Raw genomic sequence first — 12,735 nt, 5'->3', positions numbered from 1 at the left:
CAGCAATACTATTGGTCGAACGCAAAAACAGTGTTCAGATGATCGGTAGAAAACTTATTCACCTTCAATATGCAAAAGAGGAATTTCAAATTACTGTTATTCCGTCCGAGATATTTTAATCTAAATACAAGATTTTTTTTAATTTTTTTGAAATTTCATATTTGAAGCATAACTGAAAAACGGTTCTACTGAGAATTTTTTGAATTTCATTTTCGGATTCAGCGCCCGATTTTACATTAAAAATGTTGATCAGTTAATCAAGTTCACGATTTTTTTTTAAATTTTGTAAACTAGTGTAATTTTTGCATGCATGGTTGGGAATTGATGAAATTTACAGTGAAGCTACCTATTGATGTAAAAGATTAGAAAGCGCCCAATGATGAAGTAAATCAACATAAATTTTTGAGCGACATCTTTAAGGCACACTATGAATCACTCTTTTTCCAAATCAAGGCTATTTTTGATAACATTTTCTATTTACTGAAGCTTGACCTTCAAAATTACTCAAAACTTTTCATTGAATCGAAATTACGATAATTTTTTGACTTCAAATGTCAGTTCTCGGAATAGAAATTTCGAATCTCGATTTATGAATAAAACCTTGATTTACAACCAGACATCCTTCCTTTTAAAACTCCGTCGCCGTGCCGTGGTTGTAAAAAAAAATCAATTCAAGACGATTTCTTGTCCCCGGAGCAAATTTGCATACACGTATGCCACATATTATGCATCCGACTGCATAAGCAGGTTGTAACTCATAATATCCGGATTGAAATAAAAAATAGAAAATTAACTTCACTTAGCACCTTCCTTCAGGGTTGGGTTGGGTTGGTTCGGATTTATGATGTGTCACAATCAGATTACAACCCACTGAACGAATTGTTTATGATGATAATAGAAAAGAAGCCTCCAATCATGATGTTTGTGATGAAAGACCTGTGCCGGTGCATAAAAGCGACTAACCTTGGTTCTTTGTCGCTTCAGACGTTTTGTTTTTTTTTTGTCTCTTCACGAAGATCCCACGACTCGGATTTCTGGTGCTGGTGCCGCTCAGGGAAAAAGAAGATCTCTAAAATTTCGGGGGTTAGTAGCCCTTCACTAGCCGGATCAATCGCACTCAAAAGGACAAGGTTTCCATTGGCCATGGATTTCGAGGGCTTCTGTGAAGATGAAAATCGTACCACCTTGAGCAAAGATTATCATCCAATTCAGGACGGCTGGAACTCGCTTTTGGATGTGATAGGTTAGTCGTGTTGCCGTTTGCATAACTTTAGGCGTGTGGCATTGATTGGAAACAACTTTTCCAGGTGACGATCCCCAGTTCCTGTACGTTTGGGCTTTGCCGTTGTGGAACTACGCCCTGTATTGGAGCATTGGGTCTCTGTTTGTGCTGATGGATGTTACCGGAAAGCCGGCCTTTCTCCGGAAGTACAAGACGCAACCCGGAAGGAACGAACCACTTCCCACGAAGGCGCTGTCCAGCGTTGTGTTTTCGGTTTTGTTCAACCAGTTCTGTATGGGAATTCCGGCGGCTTTCATCGGATTCCGCCTGATCGATACCAGTAGTTTGGAAAACATCCGGATCCTTCCGAGTGGCTTCGTGGTGTTGCGGGACTTGATCGTTTGCATAATTCTGATCGAACCGGTATTCTACTATGCCCATCGGATCGTGCACCTTGGACCAATCTACCGGCACATCCACAAGCGGCATCACGAGTGGACGGCCCCTTTTGCCTTGGAGGCCCTCCACTGTACCCCACCGGAGTACGTCCTGTTCAATGTGATCGTTCCAAGCGTCGGAATCGTGCTGATGAAAAGCCACGTCTTTACGGCTGCCCTCTGGTATCCGGTTATGGTGATGAACACGCTCCGCGATCACTGCGGCTACCATTTGCCGTTCTTCTTCAGTCCGGAGTTTCACGATTATCACCATGCCAAGTGAGTGTTGAACTCTTGGATTCGATCCAGAGTGTATCAATTGTTTCCTCTATCAGGCTGATAACTAGTACTAAATAGATACTTCGAATTAGACGTGTAGTCGGCCAAACGTTCGATACACTCTGAATAGCTACGATCAATCCGGAATGCTGAAATTAATCGATTACATTCCTATTTCCGTCCAGATTCACCGAATGTTACGGTATTTATGGGATCATGGATTGGCTGCATGCTACGGATCGGCAGTATCGCAAGAGCAAACAGCATCAGCGGCACCATGTGCTCTGGACGACCAAATCGGCACGGGAGCTCGTTCCGGATAAATGAGTCTATTGTTTTTTCTTTTAAATAAGAAAAGTATTAAATTCGTGATAGAATATATTTGGAAACGTGATCTTTTGTATGAATTTTCTTCAACCAGAATAAATTTCAATTTTACTAGATTTTTGTTCTCGATTCTTCAAGTTGATGTGAAAAAGAAAACTGATATTTACGCCCACAAATCAGACTCTACTGTTCCTAGGAGGTGGAAAAGGATATTGTCGAATAATGTACTGAGCGCTGTGTGAGTATGTAAAGGGTGATGCGATCTTCAGGAAAGGCAGCAGACGTTTATTCAAACACTTTTTCACGTAATTTTCTTGGTTGACAGTCCCGGAAGCTATGAAAATGCTGCTTTTCAGGCCACAAGTACAGATGGCTTGCCAAACCAGATATTTCTTCGCGAACTTTGACAGTTTCATGTGTTTGAAAATATCTGCTACCTTTCCCCTTCCTTTTGCCGTATAAAACTCCTGTCCCGGAAGCTGCTGGTAGTCGGCTTTGACGTAGGTTTCGTCGTCCATTACCACGCAGTTCGTCTGCATCGTCGTGTACAACCTCCGTTATCGCGCTGGGGCCATCGTATTTTGTTTATCATCGCGATTTGGAGTCACTACCTTCTTGTAAGTCGATAGTCCAGCTCGTTTTTTGGCTCGATGCACGATTGTAGACGATACACATTTTACACGATACACATGAATTTATTGTTTATCAATGCGAAAAAAACATACCTCTGTTAACCAGCTAATAACTTTTTTGTTTAATAATATTCGAAGTTAAAGTCTTCGACAAAGTTGTTAAGCGGAAAATTTCCCTTTGGAATTTTATAAATTGGCACAAAAACTGTCAGCTGGCTGGGTTCCACCGAAGAAACAAAAATAATGTTGATTTTTCAGTACAAAATAGTCAATTTTCCCGTACAAACCTAAAAGTTCAAATTTACTCATGTAAACGTTACTTAAAAATTCTACAAAAAATCATGGATGAGTTTTGGACCAAGACGAAGCTTTTTAGACCCCAGGGTTTGAGAAATTCAAAAATAACCCCAAATCGACTCAGTCTAATAGTACATATCATGCTTACAAATGTTGGCTCCAAAAAAAAGTTGCTCAGCAGCAGTCTGCGCTAATAACGGAGGATATCGAAAATTTGACAAAAAGAGATTTGATCCCGCGCCCTCCTACACGTGAGTTCGGAATGCTAACCCCTCGACCACTAGTGAGTGTCGAGAAATGCGACTTTCGAACTGAAACAGTTTGAAACATTTCGATGGCAAAAGTCAGTCGCACCGTTCCGTTGTTTTGTGCCCGGTTTGCCGTTTGTTGGTCCCGCCACCGCAACATTGTTATGATGATATGATATTAAAAATGAGTATTTTCTGGATCTTTTTTTATTCCTCCTTTTTTAAAGCTTTTCAAAACAGCAAATGGCGACTTTGGGCAAGTCAACAATAACAGCAGCTTTCCATTCAGAGAGCCGGGTGTCGACCAAAGAGCGCAGCCGTACAGAAAAACACATCGGGAAGGCACTGATTAGAAGAATTATTGAACGTCGTTTTTTAACCGTTTTGGAGTATAATTTATGTAAATTTATTAAAATCAACATACTGAGACAGAATTCAGATTGAGAAAAAGTTTGAAATCAGGATTAGGGTTTAGAAACCAGATTCATAAACCAGGTTCTTAAGATAAGTTAACCACCGTTAATTAATTTTGTAAATTTATTTTTCGGCATATCGGTGAATAGTAGTTCTGAAAATTGATAAAGATGGATAGAGAAGTGAGAAGAAAATCTCTTTTCAACATCTGTAAAATTTTCTTCTCACTTCTCTATCCACCTTTATCAATTTTCAGAACTACTATTCACCGATATGCCGAAAAATAAATTTATAAACCAGGTTCAGAATTTGGTACTAAACATCTTCAAACTATGTGATGATAGCTTTGAAATGAGATTTTTCAAAAATTTTCATTATTTATAGCGATATATAAACAAATTCCCGCGGACGACGAAAAAACGCGAGTGCTGCCATCAAGGCATCGCCTACTTCCACCTCACTTTTTGTGAGTTCTCTTTCAAGAGGTTAACTTTGGGCTACACGCTCATTTTTTTATAACCAGTTTTGCTTCAAAAATAAGTTTTTTGAGCCTTTTGCCTAAAAACTACTTATACGGTTATTTTTTAAGAATTTTTCCATCGACAATTTCAACCATTTTGATAGTTTTCGAGTATAAACCGAAAAATTATTAATAATTGTGTGTATCGCCATTTTGAAAGTGGTGCAACTTGACGCCTGTTAAGAAATTTTTTCTTCTACGAAACTGAGTCCAGTTTTCCGAAAAATCGGTCCCTGCAAATCGGAAAAGCATCGAATTTGGTGGAGACGGGGACAGGTAAGCGATTTATTATAAATTTTAGTCGATCCCAATCTCACAATAAACAAAACAAAAATCTCAGGGAACCGATTGTTTTTCTCACTGGATCTGGAACGGGCCGGACTTTTTGCAACATCACCCACCGAACGTTATTGAATCACTAGACCTCCCCCCGTTAATGAATAGCAGACTACGTAGTTAGGTATTGGCGATCCCATTAGAGCTATGGCTCTGTCACTGAGGTGTTTGGAATGGTTGAGGTGTTTACCCTACCCTCTAACTCTCCTTGACTCAGATTGTTTTTTTTTGTAAATTCTTTATTTGAAACGGCTCATACCTTTAGGCTTTAAGGAGCCAAACTCGTGTTGTTTGATTACAATTGTGTGCTTATATCTAGTTCACTTTTGGAAGAAAAAAGAATATAGATAGGGAAATATGAAAATAAAAAGAATTATAGATGAAGATCAATAGTTTTAAGGAAAAGATATATTTCGAACATATAGTCCAAGTCCATCACAGCTAACACATCTCTCACTGGAACGTTGGGTGGCTTTCCTCGGGCCCGAAGGGAATCTATGAAATTAGCTCTGGCGACAAGGTGGTCCTCACACGACCAAACAATATGCTCGATGTCGTGGTAACCTATGCCGCAACCACATAAATTGCTGCCAGTAATGTTTATACGATAGAGTACCGCATTCAAGGAATATTGATTGGACATGAGACGGGAAAATATACGAATAAAATCTCGACTCAGGTCCAATCTGTTAAACCAGGGTTTAAGGCTTACCTTTGGGATAATCGAATGGAGCCACCAACCCAACTCATCCTCGTCCCATCTGTGCTGCCAGTTTACAAGAGAGTTTTTCCGAGCCAAGAAATAGAATTCGTCGAATACAATTTGACGCTGATAAATGTTGCCTTCCATCGCACCCACCTTTGCAAGGGAATCTGCCCTCTCATTGCCTACTATCGAGCAATGTTAGGGACCCAAACAAAGGTGATGGAAAAGCAACGTCTTGGTAAAGTTGTCAATATATAGCGAATCTTTTTGAGGAAGTACGGCGTGAATTTTCCTGCTCTTATAGAGCCGATTGCTTCAACAGAGCTGTGAATATCAGTTATTATATAGTTGTGTTCAACAGGTCGTGTGGCGATATTATCCAGAGCACAGTGAATAGCAGCTAACTCTGCGATGTACACAGAACATGGTGACTGGAGACTGTAAGATACGCTAAAGATTTCGTTGAATACTCCAAATCCTGTTGATTCCTCTATAAGTGATCCATCGGTAAAGTACATTTTATCTGCATCGACGTGTCTATATTTAGCTTCGAAAATCCTTGGAATAAAAAGTGGACGATGCGGTTCCGGAATTCCACGAGTTTCCTGCTGCATAGACAAATCAAACTGGACAGAAGAATTATCGTAGTCTGGGCTACAAACACGAGTTGGAGAATACGAAGAAGGGTTTACCTGCATTGACATGAGGACATGGTATATAGACATAAATCTAGTTTGAAGATTTTGCTCAAGTAAACTTTCGAAGTTGACTCAGATTTGAAGGAAAATAATTCAAAATGAGCCAAAACCGGGAAAACTCAAATTTTGATTAGAACGGTAAAACTCAGAAATGAATTGTAGGGGGTTTCGCGAATTCTGAGTTGTTTTTGTTCAGGGTGGATTAGGCTTTTTCATGGATCGACTGAATGAAAAAAAAATCAAAAATGTATGAAATTTCAAAGCGGTTTTGAACGGAATTTCTGATTTCAAAAAGAAAAAGACGATTGTACGGTGTATTTAGAAGATGGATGCGTGCATTTTTATTCGGTTGGTTTTATTTTTACCACAAAAAAAGTTAGTGCCACCGGGCCATTTGACCGCATCCAGCCGGAGGAACTTCGTGCTGTCCCACTTGGCACACTCACCTTCCAGCACACTCTGTCTTATTTGAGCTGATCTGAAAAGACAAGAAAAAAGAAAACACCATAGGTGAAAATGATTTACACTTCAAAATTATGAGAAAATTATACTTACAGTTGTGAATGATGCCTTCCGTAGAGATTGCTGGAAGAAAAGACAAAATTGTTTGATTTTGTATTTATTCTTTCGAAACCACTTAACTTCTAGAAGAAAATGTAATCAAAAGTTGTACTCGCCTTGATTATTTCGTCAACTGTTTCCGACCATCGCATCCAAACAATCAACAATGGTTTTTGGAACTCTCTGAGTTGTTATCATCTATTTTGTTCGAAAACGTATGCGTCTTCGCTAAGTTCCAGGCTTTGGAGGTCAATAGGAAAGCAATAGATGAAAACAACTAAGAATTTTGATGGATTCCAACTCAAGTTGTTTCCACCTTCATACATGGTGCGACCGCTGAACCGAAATTATTCAGTGTCTGAATAATCTAAATTTACCGTGTACCACAATCTGTCTCAGGAAATATTCTAGTGAGAAAGAACGTCGACCAATATGGGTCGATTCCAAGGGGCTGAAGAAAACAAAAATTCCCGTACCAAGTTTTCAGTCAAGAAACCCGCAGGAAGAAGAAAAATGAAACGAGTGAAACACGTATAGCGGCAACATGGCGTCCTCATTGCAAAAATTTCAACCAGAGGCAATTTTTAATAATCCTTAAAATGATATCTGCGGCTCAAGAATGTCAATCAAAGGGATCTTTGGTAACATTAATAAATTATGGTTGGGCACAAAATGCAGAGTTTTCAGCATAATCCTTGTAAAAATTCATTCTAAATCTGCAGTATGACAACAACAGATGCGTTTGGCAACAAAAATGTTACCCTATTTCGAGTCTGTTATGGGGTGAAGTGTTTAATTTCGGGAACCACACTGACGTTCTGGTACCAAAAATTTGGTACGGTGCGTTTGTATGCGATTTGACAGCTGGTTCAGTCCTCTGGTCGATTCACGATGACGTATTCTTCCGTTTGTGGTGACAGTTCGCACGTCCTGTTTACAAAATTTTACGAACGAGAAATGGGGTGCGGCAAAATTTTCCGTGTAGCTGCACGGTTAAGAAATTCAACTAAAAACTCAGTTTGATGATAACAAAAAACCAAGTTCGATTTTGTGAATTAAATTAAGCGCATTTATTGGTTTCTCATGTTTATCTTTTTGGGCTAGTGAAGTAGACAATGTGCAACTCGAGACCCCATACACCCAACCTTCGGGTAGTGGTCATATCACCTCTTGTCTGCAACTCCGATTCTCTACCTCCCCGTGGTACTAGCTGGGGTGCGAGCAACCTTAGCGGAGATCGGGTACCCAACCCCGGTGGATGCTTTGGTCGCATGCAGAATGAGTTAGGGGGCTTCGTACGCGTCTGTTATCCATGTTAGGGGCGGCGTGCGGAGTGCAACAACGTCCTGGTGGTGTTCGGGACCCAAAACAGCAACATCACGACGGTCCTCCTGCGAGATAGTGGGGTTAGCTGCGGGCCTTGCGAGCCTGTGACTACAAAAAACATAAGCAACGAACAACGAACAACAAATTTCGGATGGAAATCGGCAAAGACCCACGCGACGAAAAGGGACTAGCGATTGGAAACTTGTTTATCTTTTTGAAAATGAACAGAAAGTTGAAAATTCGTAAAAAATTCGAAAAGAGGGTTTGTTTATTAAAATGTTTCAACATGTTTTCAAAACCCCTCTTCAACGCTTTGCATTGAATATTCTGGGAAAGCGTCTACTTGAAATAAAAAATCCCATCGAATCTCCAAGTGTGGAAACTTCTAAAAAATTCGAATGTGCTGAATCGATTGACCGGAAATTTCTTGTGTTATTTTGACCAGAAGCTGTAAACAAATTCTCATACTTGTTCGACAACACTAATCAGGGACAGAAATATCCAATATAGGAAAATTCTCCGGTAAACATTTCGAAAGAAAAGGCTGAACTATTATAAATATTTATGATATGATATTTTCGAGGAATAAAAATAACATCAGATAGTTTAACCACTAATCACACTGACATGACACTTAGAACAAAATTCCTCTCAGTTTTTGGCTAGAAGCCTCCTATCGTCGACATTGCGCGGCAGCAATTCGAGCATGAAAATTTTACTGGTATCGACATTCTCGTTTAATTTCTAGCAGCGCCAAAAATCAAAATCGAGTGTCCAGTCAATGTGGTTTGACTTTTAATTTTAAGTCCATTTAATCCAGCTGGATTAACAAACAAAATGATTGATTTTTCATTATTTGGTACTTAAAACATCTAATTTTCCAAATCCCAAAATTGAGCTGAGAACTTTTGCTAAAAACGTGTGAATGAGAATTAAATGAGGACCCAAATGTTTGCTATGCTTCCTCAGCGTGTATAATTGGAAAATAAGGAATCGAAACAGGAATCGCGAAATGTGAAAAACAGTGAGGCCATGGCAGTGCGTGAATCGACCTATTGTTCTAGAATCGACGAAGAGTGAATTCGTAGTGTTCACTGGAATTGTTGCCATTTGAACAGATACGGAATCATTAGGAAAGTGTTGCCAATAATACGGATGGATAATCCGATATATCAATCACTATTGTAACCTGACCTTTTTATAAGACTTGACATAAATAAATATGAACTTGTTTCAGATTCCGATACAAAATAGTATTGCGTTTGATTTTGATATCAAAACAATTTTGACTAAAATCGGTCTTTGATAACTGGTAAACTTGATAAACCCGTATGAAAACTATTAACAGATCTTGAATGTATTTATAATTCTTCATTCAATCAAGTGTTGAGATCTTGACTAGGTTTTTATGTTTCAGAAATATAACACTTTAAAAATATCTAATTCTACATTTTCCTTACAAAAATTTGTACAGATAAGGTTACAACTATTTCTGACATATTCACGAAGGCCATTGAGTATTTAATAAGGCAGATTTAAACTCATTTAACAACTTTGTTGAAGATTGCAAAACAATTTGACTTAAGCTTAAAGAACTGTCTTTTTTTTTAATTTTGTCTAAATTCCCAAACTTTGCGGAATTTGAAAAAATAGACAAAATGAAACCTGCTTTGACTATTTTTCGGAAACAATTATCAGTGAATTAAAACCTTTGTTTTCAATATTTTTGTTATTGACTTAAGTTTTTGCACATATTTAATTAAACAAATTTTTACTTCTTTTCAAAAGTTATCTCGAATGCTCTTGCATTCTAATGAAGAAAATAATTGAGTATTTCCCTTAACTTTCAAGAATAATGTGACTTTTATTTGAAAAAAAACAGACAGAGATTCGATTTTATAACCGTCGGCTTAGAAGCATTGGACCTAATCCACTATCTATTATGTCATGATCGCCAGCAATGACGTTTTTCACTAAAACTTTTAACGTCTGGTCACCATGATTTTTTTCAAACGCTTCTCGAAATACGTCCAGGACGCCCATGCATGAAATTATTTAATTTGAACCTATCAAATATAAAGTTAACCGCGTACATTTCTTCGGATAAAGATAATGTAATCATTAATTTTTAATAACAGAGATTGAAGTTAGTCTCGAACACTTTTGATCTCTGGCTCCTAATTTCTTCTTAACTTCGATATTTTCCATAATTAGTAGTGCTTGTGCTTATGTACATTGTACAACTTTTTTTTTATTGCAACTATTCTATATTGTCATCTAATGCATCAGTTAAATGCAACTGTGTTGCGCTATTATAAAACGTGAGAAATTTTTGCTCCAATTTGAGTACGTGAAATGCAGTCATAATTTGATTATCACTCTCAATCGCAATGTTTGATGAGTTCGACTGGAACAGGTATGATGGGTTTGATTGACCAATCCAATGTCACCGATCGAACGCCCTAAAACAGAGTAATTTCACAAAACCCCTGGCAAAATCGAGACTAATCGATTTTGACCGCCAAAAACCACCAAAACCATAATACAGATACGATGTCTTGAAAGGCTAAGCCTTACACTAACTACTTAGCACCTTGGGTTTGTGGATGGGTCGTCGAAACGGTTGATTATAAACCGAAATTGCATCGGGCTATAAACCGCGGGAAAAAAACCGCACATCGCCGTCGCCGATAGTAAAATTCATCCATGCATGAATCAAATCATAAACAGAAGCCTCCTATCAAAAAGTTTTTGTTGAATGTGATGCCCTCCTCTAATTTTTGGGGTGTTTTTTTTTCTTTTTCGTTGATCGATCCATTTTTTGATCGAATTTTGATCCACTGGACCTCAGTAATCGTTTATTGTTTCAACTATTCGGATAGTTCGAATTCAATTTGGACAAAATGGAGATGACGAGCGTCGGCTTGGGAAACGAAACCGGATATTTCATCCAGGATCGCTGGAACGCATTGCTGGATGTCATTGGTGAGTCGGCCCGTTTTGAAAAATCTGTAGTAAAAAATACTCATTTTTACCGTGTAAAATTTGACAGGTGACGATCCGGAATTCCTGTACGTTTGGGCGCTACCCACTTGGGTGCATTCCTTCTACTGGGTGGTGGGATCATTGTTCGTGATAATGGATCTGACCGGAAGGCCGCACTTCATCCGAAAGTACAAAACTCAACCGGGAACAAACGAACCTCTCCAGAGGGGTCATCTAGCGAAAGTAGTCCTAATGATTTTGTTCAACCAGACCTTCTTGGGCTATTCGGTGGCGTGGATAGGATTCCATCTGGCTGACAAGACCGATGCCCCGGATATGAGGATACTTCCCAGTGGATGGATTGTGCTGCGGGATATCTGTGCCTGTGTCATTGGCATCGAGCTCGGGTTCTACTACGTCCATCGGTTTATGCATTTGAAGCCACTTTATAAGCACTTTCACAAGAAGCACCACGAATTTACAGCGCCATTCGCCCTGGCAGCCATGTACTGTCACCCGCTGGAACACATCCTCAACAACATGATCCCGCCGAGTTTGGGCATCATGCTGATGCGGAGCCATCCGGCCACGGCTGCCCTCTGGTACCCGATGATGATCATCGAAACCATCCGGGATCATTGCGGCTATCATTTGCCGTTTTTCTTCAGCCCCGAACGGCACGATTATCATCATGCGAAGTGAGTAGCTGAATTTACCCATTTTACGAACTTATCTTTTAAGTAATTTCTACTCACTTTTACTCTCTAGGTTCACGGAGTGTTACGGAACTTTCGGCATCATGGATTGGATTCACGGCACTGACCAGGGGTATCGGAAGTCCAAACAATATCAGCGGGATCAGATTCTGTGGACTACAAAGACAGCGCGTGAACTAATTCCCGATAAAGAGTGATCCAGTTCCCTGAAAATTAAACACCCGAAGAGAGAGAATTTAAGATTGACAACTATCGCATGGTTTACCTGTTTTTTTTTTTTCTTCAGAAAACTGACAAAACATTGAAACACCCTATCAAAGTGATAAAACACTAAAATGTTGTGACATGTTTTCGGCCGTTCGCGGAAAACTTGTACGGTAATAAATAAACAAAACTTTCAGATAAAAAAAATCGAAAAAAGACAATCCAAGTTGGCGTCGCCTACTTTGTGGCTACTTACATATCTAATGTTTTTGCCTGGTTGGAAAAAGAAAGTTGGCACCAAATAAAAAAAAGAATAAACCATTTTAATCTTTCTTCATGAAACGTACCGAAATCCATCTAGGTAATTTCTTAGTCGCAAGCCTCCGTAAAAATATGTTCAGTTTCTCTCATCCATTCGAATTTTTTTTACGTTCGATTATCTTTTTTTCCCTTCTCCATAACTCCATAATAAGAAGTCCCACTGTCTCTAGTTATTAATGATCAATGATATCAATCTACCTAATACCAATTTTGTTCTAACCCAAAAAGTTTCCGTTTGTTTATAAAGAAATTTAGATGCTTTCATTTTTCCGATTTCGGATCAAACTTAATCCCTATTATCGTTGGACTTGTTCAATTAGGAGAATTTATGACGGCTAATACATATTTTGAAAATGAAGTTCCAACCCATGTAAGTTAATTAGAATTTCAGAATTAGAAATTTCTAGTTAAATTAACTATTCAATGTGAATTCTGATAAGCAGAAACTACTAAATTTTTTGCAACAAGGTCTAAATCAACTTTCGTTTTCTTTTTAAAAAATTCTC

General features: G+C 38.7%; 2 protein-coding genes across 5 annotated transcripts in view; both read left to right on the top strand.

Moving 5' to 3' along the window:
- The window catches only part of LOC129738986 (fatty acid hydroxylase domain-containing protein 2-like), a 36,680-nt gene extending 24,490 nt beyond the window's left edge, over window positions 1-12,190 (top strand). For 2 of the 4 annotated variants that reach the window (XM_055730338.1, XM_055730337.1), the window contains exons 2-4: window positions 10,886-10,988; window positions 11,056-11,686; window positions 11,757-12,190. In XM_055730338.1, the coding sequence (XP_055586313.1) occupies window positions 10,886-10,988; window positions 11,056-11,686; window positions 11,757-11,901 (879 nt within the window). In that variant the 3' untranslated portion in view covers window positions 11,902-12,190. Of the gene's footprint in view, window positions 1-7,799; window positions 8,526-10,854; window positions 10,989-11,055; window positions 11,687-11,756 lie in introns of those variants that run through there. The other 2 variants (XM_055730341.1, XM_055730339.1) reach the window with 2 other exon arrangements.
- On the top strand, window positions 1,111-2,265 carry LOC129738987 (fatty acid hydroxylase domain-containing protein 2-like). Its single transcript, XM_055730342.1, has 3 exons — window positions 1,111-1,243; window positions 1,308-1,938; window positions 2,124-2,265. Exons 1-3 carry the CDS (start codon window positions 1,144-1,146, stop codon window positions 2,263-2,265), a joined length of 873 nt encoding a protein of 290 aa, XP_055586317.1. The 5' UTR covers window positions 1,111-1,143.
- Window positions 12,191-12,735: the final 545 nt, after the last annotated feature.

Source organism: Uranotaenia lowii, chromosome 1 (assembly GCF_029784155.1).
Source record: "Uranotaenia lowii strain MFRU-FL chromosome 1, ASM2978415v1, whole genome shotgun sequence".
Classification (NCBI taxonomy): Eukaryota; Metazoa; Arthropoda; class Insecta; order Diptera; family Culicidae; genus Uranotaenia; species Uranotaenia lowii.
The sequence above is the reverse complement of the archived record's forward strand: the minus strand, read 5'-3'. Positions and strand labels throughout refer to the sequence as shown.

Bases quoted from the DNA above. Each gene is read 5' to 3' on its own strand.
- LOC129738987 (XM_055730342.1), top strand. From the start codon at position 1,144: ATGGATTTCGAGGGCTTCTGTGAAGATGAAAATCGTACCACCTTGAGC. The intron at 1,244-1,307 runs GTTAGTCGTGTT...CAACTTTTCCAG, and splicing joins CTCGCTTTTGGATGTGATAG to GTGACGATCCCCAGTTCCTG. The intron at 1,939-2,123 runs GTGAGTGTTGAA...ATTTCCGTCCAG, and splicing joins CACGATTATCACCATGCCAA to ATTCACCGAATGTTACGGTA.